At 40.1% G+C, this 12396-nt stretch overlaps 1 protein-coding gene across 3 annotated transcripts in view; it reads left to right on the top strand.

Moving 5' to 3' along the window:
• The first annotated feature begins 4999 nt into the window (after positions 1-4999).
• ulk4 (unc-51 like kinase 4) overlaps positions 5000-12396 on the top strand; it is an 88980-nt gene continuing 81583 nt past the window's right edge. For 2 of the 3 annotated variants that reach the window (XR_003981068.1, XM_030392629.1), the window contains exons 1-12: positions 5074-5128; positions 6076-6216; positions 6586-6685; positions 6967-7106; positions 7201-7363; positions 7859-7960; positions 8214-8297; positions 8485-8560; positions 8929-9048; positions 9333-9667; positions 9963-10032; positions 10446-10512. Coding sequence is in view for 2 of the 3 variants with exons in the window: in XM_030392629.1 (XP_030248489.1) it covers positions 6079-6216; positions 6586-6685; positions 6967-7106; positions 7201-7363; positions 7859-7960; positions 8214-8297; positions 8485-8560; positions 8929-9048; positions 9333-9667; positions 9963-10032; positions 10446-10512 (1395 nt within the window). In the remaining variant the exon portion in view is untranslated. Of the gene's footprint in view, positions 5129-6075; positions 6217-6585; positions 6686-6966; positions 7107-7200; positions 7364-7858; positions 7961-8213; positions 8298-8484; positions 8561-8928; positions 9049-9332; positions 9668-9962; positions 10033-10445; positions 10513-12396 lie in introns of all 3 variants that reach the window. The other variant, XM_030392628.1, reaches the window with a different exon arrangement.

Raw genomic sequence — 12396 nt, forward strand, 5'->3', positions numbered from 1 at the left:
GTCAGGGCTGAACACCTCCTGGCTGAAGACAATGCACTAGTAAAGAGAGAATGCACTTTGTCCTTCAAGTTAAAAACGGTGTGGAAAGGGCTGACTGGTGTTCATGACTGCATGTGACAGAACAAACTGTGCCTGCTTTCATATCACACTGAGCAGAAAGGAGGAAATCACATCCAGGAAGAAGACGGACGAAAAGGGGAGGAAATAATGAGAGAGGTGGAGGAAGAAAGAGATGAAAGAGGAGAAAGAGATAAATGGATGGAGGAATAGAGGCAGCAGAGAGACAAGTGATAAGATTAGTGGAGCAGAAACAAGGTCTGCCATTGACAGTTCATATTAGACAACAGGAAAGCAGAGAGATAAGGTAAAAAAAAAAACCAAACATGGCAGATAGCACAGATACTGTTGTTACTATGGCTCAGGAGGCCATACATGGTGTTAGGCGGTTTGGTTCATCCTGTTGGGATTGAACAAAGCTGGCACAGTCAGCAGAGGAGTCTTCTTAAATCTCTCAGCCCTCAGCTCTGTTGATTGTATCAAACATGCAGCCTGGCAATGAGACAGTGTCCGCAAAGACCTGGATTCAAGTTTTGATAGTTTTGTTTTACACTTATCAATTCCTTAAAAGCAACATGAAGTAAGAGAAAGACTGACAAAGTGAAACTTCTGGCAGTCACATAAACCAAAGATCAGCCAAAGATCAGTTCATACGCTACGCACAGAATGCTGACACTAAAAATAACTCCTCTAGTTCGCACATTTACAGGCTTTTTTTTTTTTTTTTTACATCCAAATGGTTGCCTCAAAATTACAATTTGGTTAATAGTATCACACTATATTATGCTGTATCAGATCATAAGTATAATTAAGGAATACAATACAAAAGTCAGTGTTGTTTAAGTGAGTTTTCTTTTGAATAAATTCTCCTTAAACCTCAACCAGTGTAAACTGATGCACTCACACACAATACATACTGCTTTATATACTGTGCCACACATTTTATTATTGTTCCATGTGACTTTCGTTTCAAGTGTCGGAAGCTAACTAGCCATAAATTCATAAAGTTACTCAACACCGATAGTGTGCAGCCTTGGGGTTAATATTTAGGGCCACGTTAAAAGCAACCTTTGACTTTTTCTGTCTTTTCAAACGGATATCTCTTTCTGTAGCACACTTGCATGAAAGCATTTGTGCTGGCAAAGTACAATACAACTGTGCTGGCATACAACATTTTTTTGTAGAATGTCATACCAAAATAAATGAATGCATACTGTTCAATCTTTCAGAAGGAGGGGGCTCATTTTGGCTCATTAACAGGAGGTTCTAGGGTTACAAAGCACTAATATAACACATGTCCAATGATCATAAATGATTTACCATATGCTTCAAGGCTTTGAGTGTGTGTGTGTGTGTGTGTGTGTGTGTGTGTGTACGTGTGTGAGGTGGGACAGAGAGGTCAGATAAGAACAAACACCCCCCGCAGCCCATCTGTCAGTCGCTCTGTCCGCCAGGCAGACATGTGAGCCATCAGTTCAGGTCCAGCTTCTGGTTGTGTGAAAGTTCTCAGGAGTCTGAGTGTGTGTGTGTGTGTGTGTGTGTGTGTGTGTGTGTGTGTGTGTGTGTGTGTGTAGCAGTGAGACTGTACACTGCCCTTCCACAGATCATGTGCTGTTTGTTGGCAAAACTAACTGGAACCTTATTTAGCCTCTCTGGACTGGCTGAGAAACCCTCCTCCTCCTCAGCAAAGTAGATGAAGTTCAGTACCTTCCACGCTGAATGTATGATACTGTGTTGCAGCCCTGTTCTGGAAGCACATCTCAGTAAAGTCTCACAGGCCTACTTCAACTAACCTGTGACTCATGCCATCATTTGGTCTCTGTGATTGGATTTTGAAGGGAAATCTAATAAGTAAAAGCTCATTCTACATTACTTATTACTAATGAAGAAAATCAATAAGAGCATATTTGCATCTAATGTAAATGTAAAAATACTTTTGACATGAATGCTCTAATTGCACACAGGACTGGAACTATAAGCAAAGTGATTTATTTGAATCTCCTATTTACATAGTGTGATTTACATGTTTGACACAGAACCTTTTCAGAAACTGGCTGGGGGGGGAAAAATCAAGTTTGATACACTGACTGACCAGAGGAGTAACAATAAACATACCTATTGACATTAGTGGACATGGTTTGTTCACAGTGTCTGGGAGGTAACAAAGCTGTGATGATCAGTCAGACTGCTTGTAGACACTGAGAGAACTTCAGTCACTTTTAATGAGTGGAGGCAGATTTAGTGGATAGGATTAGGTCTACCTAAGCCTGAAATCAATCTTATTAAAAGGTGCCCACAGCCCTCAAGCTGCTGTGACACACTCCCGAGGCTCTACATGCTCACTTCTGAGTCACACAAAACTACTGCCAACTACTTATTAGATCAGACCAAAGGGTGGTTCTCATGCAAAAAAAACCCCGCGTGGTCCATCTAGTATAGCTGAGCCAGCAAAGCCAACAAGATAAGTAACAGATGAGGAAGAGACTCAATAGTTTCACTCGTTAAAGGCTTGACTGGTTGTGTCGTATGAACGGATGCCACCATGAGTAACCGCTGCACGTTTATACCAAACTGTACGCGGCACAGTGCACCTGCTCCGGGATCCCCGTAATCACCAAACTTTAAATCTGAGACGGTCAAAAACTTAAATAAAGACTTCTTACCTGTTAGCAGACAGTTTGGACTTCTTTGAGGAGGCAGAAACAACCCCGTTCTCTCTGTTAGGCGACTAGCCAAAGACGACCGCCGGTTCACGCAGCGTGACTTTGCTCACCAACGTTAAACGGTTGAGCCAAAATGCAACGATGCAGCCGTGAAGAAGTGTTGTTTCCCCGTCGATAGTGGTTCCCCCCTTATCTTAACCTCAATGCCAACCTAAACTTTAATCCTAAACACAACAAGTAGGTTTCCGAGATGCTTAACCTGACCCCGACCGTACCCTCACCCCCCCCCAAACATTTGTCTCTGCTACACCCTGTCCCCTGCACCGCCACATAAACCACTATCTGACAGGGGAACAGACTTCAACACAACACCGGTGTCAGACTATCAAGAACCGGAAAGAAGAATTCAGTCAGTCCTGAGCCTGTTCACAAAACTTCAGCAGCTTCTTTTTTTTGGTTGGTTGGTTTCCTGAGCAGAGCTGACTGAATCGCTGGATGGAAACAAAGCTGCTGAGGTGAGCCGAGTCAAAGTGGAAACAATGTTGAGCCACATCCGGTGGGAGTGATTTCAAAATAACCTGTTTCAAAATATCTGATTTCACTTGACCATTATTAGAAGGCTCTCATGTACACAACAAGTGTATTAAGCTGAATAGACCATATAAATACCATAGAAAGTAGATGTAAAATCGACTTATCTGGAAAATGTGTTGACATACAATACTTTGAATGACAAAACCTCCAAAACGTTACCAGTGTCAGGCTGCAACTGTTACACAATGGTTTATATATTGTTTATATTATATTGTAACGTGATTGTGGCAAGAACGTTTTAAATAACTATCAGTATAAGCACATTTTAAATTAAGTATTAATCGGAACATTAATGTAACAGGGTAGTTTGTAATTATGGGTCTTTATGAGTCTGTGTAGTTCTTCTGCCCATTTAACACACTGAAATGTAAGGAAGACTTTAAATTGCAGCTGCCTCGGTGGACGACAGTAGGAGTCTGGCTTAGTGCTTACCCCCTCTGACTTGAAGGGAAGCATGATTTAAATGTTGTAATTCTGCTCAATCAACTAAATTGAGTAATCTGGGTGTGGCCACACAGAAAATGGGCTATATTTTAGTCATTATCATTATCATAATCATTAAAAGAGAATTCGTGTTCGCAACATTTTTTTTAATGTGGGAAATTTGTTTTGAATTGAATTTATTTCTTGCTTTTATTTTGTAGACCCCGATTAGCTTACCGGAAACGGTACTCATAGCAATTGTATGTAACAATACAGGTTAGGAAGTTCCAAGTTCTGTATGCTGAAAGAGGATTTCCACTGGCCCCTGTTGTTCAGTCCCCCTCCATCTATAGAAAATTCTACCATACAGATTGTTTTATGATTTCCTTAACCCCTTTTCACCGGGCTTGTTTTTGCTTTACAGGTCCCCTCCCTTATTTCTAACATTTTCAATTGGGGATGTATTAGACCTACATGATTGTGTGAAAGTTTTATTCTATAATTGGAGAAAACCTAACTTCTATGGGCTAATGTTAATTAATGGCTTCATCGGGCAAGCAAAACGTTTTCTTTATTATGAATTGCTTGGTCGGAGAGTACACTAACGGATCTTCAAAGGAAACGGAAAATTCTATTAGCTGTTGCTCGAAATTTCCTTGTTCGACAGTTTTTGGTTATCTAACCCGCACATGGCTACAAACTTTTCGCCAGTTGCAGTCTGCATAAAATCCATTCAGCAGTGTCACGGGTGCCTTGTGTCCTGCTGCCGGTTTCATTCAGCATGACGTAATTGTACTTGTGTAATTGTGTGTGTGTGTGTGTGTGTGTTAGAGAGAGGGAGAGAAAGAGAGAGAGAGAGAAAGAGAGAGAGTGGGGTGGGGGGGGGGGGGCTCCAACAAATTATTGAAATTCAAATTGGAAGAAAAAAAGCAAAGAAAATATAGCCTTTAAATGTACAGATTCAGAATGAGAGAAACCAGGCCCAGGGTTGGACATTTGTGTATTTAGCAAATTATTAGATTACATTTGTTTAATATATCCTACTTTTTAAAACGTCTTACAGTCTTTTATAGTTATTGCAGCACTCCACGCGGACACGGGTGCGCGGTCTGTTGTATGCACTTTTGTGTCCTAGCAACGCAGGAATATGCCATTTGGGGGTGATCAACTTAAAATAAAAAACCTTCAAACAATCAAACCGACGTTTTTCTTTAGTCCTGTGTATGTTGACATATTCCAAGAACACAAATGCACGTCTTTGTACACATGTGATCACTTTGGTGAATAGAATTAGTTTTTAATTTTATCTGAAGTATCTCGGACTTCCCTCTTCCAGTTGGAATTACGTGGCCCATCAGTCTTCCGCCATCAAACAGCGGGCTGCGGAGAAGGTAAGTTCTAAAATACTTTGATATGAAGTGAGGAATAGTGAACATTATTAACCACGCTTTTTGTGACTGTGTGTAGAGTTGCATTCAGTTTAATGTAATTCTGCCAGTTTGTAGGTGTTGCAGTCAACTTCTGTGTCCTTACAAGCGAACAAACTGTACTTCAGAATGACGTTAACGTCAGACGATATTGTTAGCGGTTGATGAACCGCAAACATATAAGCCAACCGTTGGCTTCTTATTTGACAGCTTGAAGTTAACGCTTAGAATTTTTTTCATAATCTTAAAGCTTAGTATCTTAGCATCAAACATGACCATTTATTTTAATCAAGTCAATTAGTCAATGGCGTAATATCCTCGCCTAAAGTTAAAATTCTTCTTTCAATAAACGCTTTCCCATCTATAGTCCAGCCAGGTGTTCTGCAGCTAGCTTAATTAGCCATGACATTAATTGTAAGCAGCCGGTTGAATTTACACGCAGCATATTTACAGGCTGCTGTAGCTAGTTGTGCAAAAATATAAACCTGTAAATATAAACATGTAAATTCCCTCTGTAAATTCCCTCTATGTATAACAAAATACAAATATTAATTTACATACTTGTTTTTGAGCCGTCACACAAGACACGGTTTTAGAATAAAGTCTTGTGTTGTCTTGGGTAGTTTTGTGTTGTTTATATATATATATATATATATATAATATATATATATATATTAAAAAGACTGATGATGGCCAGCGTTAAAGCATTTAAACAGTGTTCAGTTTATGTTTTATAATTGTGTACTTAATAACTGTAATTCAAATATCCTGTAGAGTAAATATCCATTTAGCAAATGCACTAGTACTGTATGTTTGGTCTAATCTCAGATATTAATCTGCTACTCGATTATTTTGTTGAGATTCTTAAATTGTTTAGTGATTATAGTCTGAGGCCCCCTTCTTTCCCACAGTTGATGGAGAACTTTATTCTGTATGAGGAGCTTGGCGCAGGCAGTAGCTCTGTGGTCTATAAAGGAAGAAAGAAGGGCAATCTCAACTATGTAGCCATCATCTGTGCCGACAAAGCCGGGAGACCTCACATCACTAACCATGTAAGATAATACCATTAAGCTGTATAAACCTGTTCAAAGACATCTGTTGCATTTTCATTACATTAATAATATTTTTGCTTTATGGAACCTTAGACACCTGAAATCAGCAACTATGTTAATATACTACTAACTATATTGTCATCAGCCAAACAAGAGCTTTACGCATTGTAAATGTATGATTAGACAATGGAGATATCGGCCCTGTCTCTGTGTCTGAGTTTCCCAAGTTTTAATCAGCAAATGTCTAACACACAGTCTGGAGATCATAGTGGTACTGGACAAGAACTCTTTTTAGGATTTATTTTGCTTTGGGCTTTGTAACAATGTATCCCTACTGTACAGATTCAGTCTTGTTTCTGTCCCTGTTAGGTACGTCTCACACATGATCTGAATCATCCGAACATAGTATGCTTCTATGAGTGGTATGAGACAAGTAACCACCTCTGGTTGGTGGTGGAGCTCTGTACAGGTCAGTCATGCACCACTAGACATAATAACTTACTGCTGGTTTTTAGCCATCAAAGGATGTCGAGAATTGACTGATAACATATTACAAAAAAATGCTCTTATATTCTATTGAGTAGTGAGAGATATTTATCTTCAAGTATAAATTGTAATCTGCCATGTAATTTTTTATTTTATGCATATTGGATTGTTGTTTTTTGAAACAATGCAACATGTGTCAGGCACTCTCTCATGCTCCTGCTTGCTCTCTTTTTTCTTTGCTCCCTCGATCTGTTAATCGATCAGGTGGATCCCTGGAGTCTGTGATTAGTCATGATGGATGCCTGTCAGAAGATGTGGTGAGGGGGTTTGGATGGGACTTGGTCAAAGGACTGAAACACATCCATGAATCAGGAATAATTTTCTCCGACTTGACCCCTGCTAAGGTTTGTATCTGCATTCATGTGTATGTAGGACTAACCAAGTAACAGAGAAATTATCATTACCAGATGAATACAGTAGCTCTCCTTTTCCCCATAGATCCAACTTGATGGCAGCGGCAGTCTGAAGTTTGGTAACTTCTGTATGTCTAAGGCAGAGGGAGAGACATTGGAGGATTTATTTGCCATGCTGTCTGCATCAGATGATAAAAGGGAAGAAGATAGCAAGGAGCACTTTGAAAACATGATCAAAAGGCTACAAGGTCAGATGATTATTTTTTCACGATGTTGGTCCTATATACATTGCATTCTTGACTGATTAAGAGGCTAACCATTAGATTAGCCAAGCAGGTAAGGACTTACACATTTTGAGGGCGTAAATAACTACACAGTTTATATTTGCTGGGGGGACTCATTAGCAGCTGGGGAACATGTGAAAAGGCAGGCAGGGATTTTTTTAATGACCCTAACCCATGTCATATCAGAAACATGTTATACATTGAGGAGAAAGGGAATTGTACAATACCTATTATTCTAAGTCCACAAGCCATCCTTAATTTCAACAATTAGTTTGACAATAGACGATGTATTGACTATTCTTCAAAATTTATCTCAACACTAGCAAGAATGCAAATACTCATTAATATGTACAATTTGGCTAAAATTCAACATTAAAATGTATTTTGTTCATGATGGGGATTCCTTTTTTTCTTTTACTATTTTTGTCTTTCTGTATGTATGCTTTTGTATATTTTCAGGTTCTCCAACTTACAGTGCTCCAGAGGTTTTGCAGGGATCAGAAACCAGCATGAGTTCTGATCTCTGGGCTCTGGGTTGTATACTCTACTACATGTACACTGGTACCCACATACACACACACACACACAGACACACACACACACACACTGATAAATGCATTTATTTATGCATTTTGTTCCTATTTTGCTCTCTGTTGTGCTCTGATTGTTGTATTATGATGATAACAGACGTAGTGTGCTGTAACTGATGATTGAACTGAAATGCAAAATCAGTAAAACAGCACAGCAGTTAATAGGCAATACAATGCTAGCAGTGACCTCAACAACCTAAATCCTAACTGTTGCTTTTTCCAAGGTCAACCTCCATTCAGTTCTGACAGTAACACTGAACTGACAGACATGATTTTACATCAGGAACCACCACCTCCAAGACAAACAAGTAATTAACACCCATACAAACACACATGCTTGCTCAAACACAGACAAAGATGTGATTTATAACATAAATCTATGTTTTGCTGTTGTGTGATGTCTCATTGAGGGCAATTTTCCTGTATAGGCTGCTGTTATGGAGTCGTTTGCATGTTTTTAATTCATTAAGTTATCTTCTGTGATGTTTGTTACAGTGTTTTCATCCAGTCCGCCCAGTGAGGACTTCCAGAATCTCCTGAAAAGGTTGCTCATTAAAAACCCAGATAAAAGGTCAGATTCATAGACACACACAGCACACTCTCTTTTCTGATACTGCTGTTACTACTATCATAATCACATTAATCTGGGGAGCAGTTTGGAGTTTGATTCCCAATTGTTCTCCAGGTCGCGTACACATACTGTGGTAAGATTACAATGCTGTGGGTGCTTTGTTGTGGATTATTTGTGCTTCCAGTCCAGGTCATGAACAAATTTACTGGGGTTATTTAATCTGTTATTTTAACATAGAGCCTATAATCTTTTACTGCACTTTCAAAAATAAGTTTCATTAATTAAACAAATCTAGTTGCTGACTCAAAAAAAGTACCGTGAGAGACTCTCTAAGACAGTGAAATTAAAAAATTTTTTTTGTTCTTTAGGATGGACTGGCCAGAGTTACTTGAACACCCTCTCTGGACACAAGTTCTTAAAGAGGAAGACGATGTAGCAGGGGAGGAGGAGGACAAAAAATGGCATCGTGAAGAAATAACTAGCTTGAGGTGTGTTGATTGTTATAATTTCTTTACAGCTCCTACAGAAATGTACAGACATTTTGTCAAAGCCATTACTGTATACAGCTTTTTGTGAAAGAAAATTTCGTTCAAGCCCAGCCCAGCATCCTTTAAGGGAGAGGCCACCATTTTTGGGACACTTTTTAATATCATGCAATACATTTTATTTGCCCACCAAGCAGCCTGCACAATTACAATAAAGATTACGCAATGCATATAATGCATTTAAAGTTGAATAGTTTGTGTTGGTGTGCTTTTTTTTTCCTCCACAGATACACGGAGGTCCATGACCCTATATCTCCAGAGCAGGCGGACAAGCCTCCCAACAGCCACTCAACCATAGCACAGCCAGCCTATATGACTTCTAACAAACTTATCTCATCAGAGACAACAACTGGCACAACTCACAGACCATCTGACAGAAGGCCTGGTTGCCAACAAGCTGTCAGACACACAACCTGTGGAGCCTCAAGGAATAACCAGGGCTTGGATAGGGAGATGGGGAAGGAGAGAAGAGGAGAAGTGGAGGCAAAGACAGAAGATGACCCCAAGCTAACTGGGGCCCAGCAATTCACCATACTGCAGCCTAATAAGTCATTCACACTAGGTAACACATTCCTTAATGTCTGATGTTGATAGCGTTGTATGGACATACAGTAGTGTAGCTGTGGTTCTGGTTTCCAAGCCAAATGTTTGTCGTATTTCTTTTGCTTTAACTGGAAACAGTAAACATTTGGATTTTTCACTACACTATTTGCTATAATTGCTAGTGTACAAGTCTCATCCCAGATTAAATTGTGTCACCATCTTTCACCTGTGTGGCCTTGACTGAGCACATGTCTTTGAAATACATGTCATAACCTCAGGAATCTGATTCAATATCTTATGTACTTTCTTTTCAGATAACGTATCAGAGCTCAGGCCAAAGAGTGGTGTAGATGAGGACAACACTGAGGCCATTTTTCTGTTCAGGTATTGAGTTCAGTCTGTCTGCTGCCTGTCCACCCATTTGTCCAGGATTTGTGAGGGTTACAGGGTTATACATCTTGTGTGAAGGTTTTACCCTAGTAAGTTAAGTGATGACCTTATTTTCTTATTTCTGAAAACCATCAAGCTCAAAAGTGTTAGATAAAGCATTTTAAGTTATACGCCATCCAAACTTTTATTTTGGACCAACACATCTATGAAATAGTTTATGGAAATGTATACACAGTAATAAAGTATATGTGTCATTTTAGAATGTGTACCCCCAGTGGTACTCATATCACATATCTAACTGCTGTCTAACACTGTACTCTAAACAGCTACAGGCGATCAACCTCAACTGCTAGCCATAAAAAACTGGCAGTATTTCTTAACATTTTCTCCCTGGTTTTTCTTTTTAGCTCCTGTATCAACTCAAGAAGAAGCTGCAGCATCTCAGATTCTCTGAACCAGTCGCCTGTACCCCAGGTAATTGTCACCATATACTCTGAATTCTGTAGGAACATATAAACTGCAAAGAGGAGTGGTTCATGCTAAAATAAAAAAACACAAGTAACAGGTAATATGGCAGACCGTTAACGCAAACCCAAGAGGTCTATGCTATTTTTATTCCTACTAAAGTCTTAAATACATTTACTTAACCTGTTCGCACCCACCTATTTTCATTAACTTCATCTATTTAGCATACCCAAATGGAAAAGCTGATAACACAAGAACTACAAGTCCGAGATGGATGTATGATACGCCATTTGAAAGCTGACAACCTCTAGTTTCTGTGAATGTGTTTATTTAGCATGTACCATACACACAACCAAAATGACATCAGTTCAAACATGGCTCTAAAACATTTTTTTTGTCTTCGAAAATAATAGGTCATATTTGAATAACAATAACTAGGATGTGCTTTATGTAAGGCATATGGCAATATAGCACATACCTTCCTCATCTTGTCAACTACACCTGGGTGAAATTTTAGACTTCTAGGCCTACCCTTATGGGAGTTATGGAGGTTTTAGTTTGTGGTGTCACTGGCGTCCACGAACCTCTCCAAAACGTCTCCAAATGGCCAAATTGTGCCAAATGCTTTTACTCACTTCTGTGACACTGGAAACATTACTGAAGCATTCTGGTGACTATAAAACCTTTCTCCATGATTCAAAACATAATTTATTCACACATTCATTTGATGGGTGGTTGGAGGGGTTTCCACACGCTTCTAGGTGGCCATATTGAGATATTGTCATGTGACAAGACACTACAGAATAGTTACCATTATACAAAAATGACAGACTATACTGAACTGAATTTCAAACAAGGATTGTATTATCTATCAATACACTATTACTGTATGTATAACTGTGCCAATATCAACAAAATATTAGTGTTTGCCATCAAAGTCCCAAGCACTGCGTCGGTGAAAAACAGTCTGAAAAACTGCAGTGGACTGGTTGCCACTCTGGTCTCCTGCTGTGGTCCGGGCTGTCTCACCGGCATGAAGGCAACTTGAGCAGGCTCAACGTCGTCATCCCCCACATCATGCCACTGTTGTTCCTACGTGTGGGAGCTAGGTGCTCTGGAGGATCCTCCTCTTCTGCCCCTCCCCCGGGCACGTCTGGCAGCACGGGAACGTCCAGCAGTTGGTGTAGAAGCTGCAGCTTCCCCTGAGCCAGAGGGGGCAGTGAAAGATGCAGCGGGGGAGGTAGCACTGGTGGATGCAGACGATCGTTGCCGCATCTGCCGACCAACTTCAGCAGGAGATGGGGTTTGGCGTCTGAGTGTCCTACTTTGAGGCTCCCAATCCACGTCACTGTCAGACTGTGACCTACAAAACACAATGCAATGCACAAATGTTACCAAATATAATGAAAAAATATATAAATGCATTTCAATGGGGTGTTATTTACATAGGAAACAAATAAACACGGATATGATATTATATATTACACAAAAACATCAGGGAAATAACTGTACATAAACAGAATAATTGAATTGGGGGAATATTCCCAGTGTCTGGTCAGTGAAAAAGATCTAGTTCAATTTGTTTACAAGCTTGAAAAAAAAAATCTAAATAAAAGGGAATTAGAGGATAGTCTGTCCCGGGGGGTGGGGGAAGAGAGAGACACGGACGGACGGACGCTCATCGCCGTCAGCCGGGGGACGGACGCTCATCGCCGTCACGCGCGGAGTATAGCGCCGCTGACCTAGCGGTTTAGCAGGGTAGCGCCGCTGTTCCACCGTCTGGGGAGAACCCTGCTTAGGCGGGAGGCAAAAAACGCTTGGGCGCCGCGCCTAAGCCGTATAATGGCAGGGAAAACCCTGACATTATAGAATAGGATTACAAGGATTACATAA

This window comes from Sparus aurata, chromosome 17 (assembly GCF_900880675.1).
Source record: "Sparus aurata chromosome 17, fSpaAur1.1, whole genome shotgun sequence".
Taxonomy (NCBI): domain Eukaryota; kingdom Metazoa; phylum Chordata; class Actinopteri; order Spariformes; family Sparidae; genus Sparus; species Sparus aurata.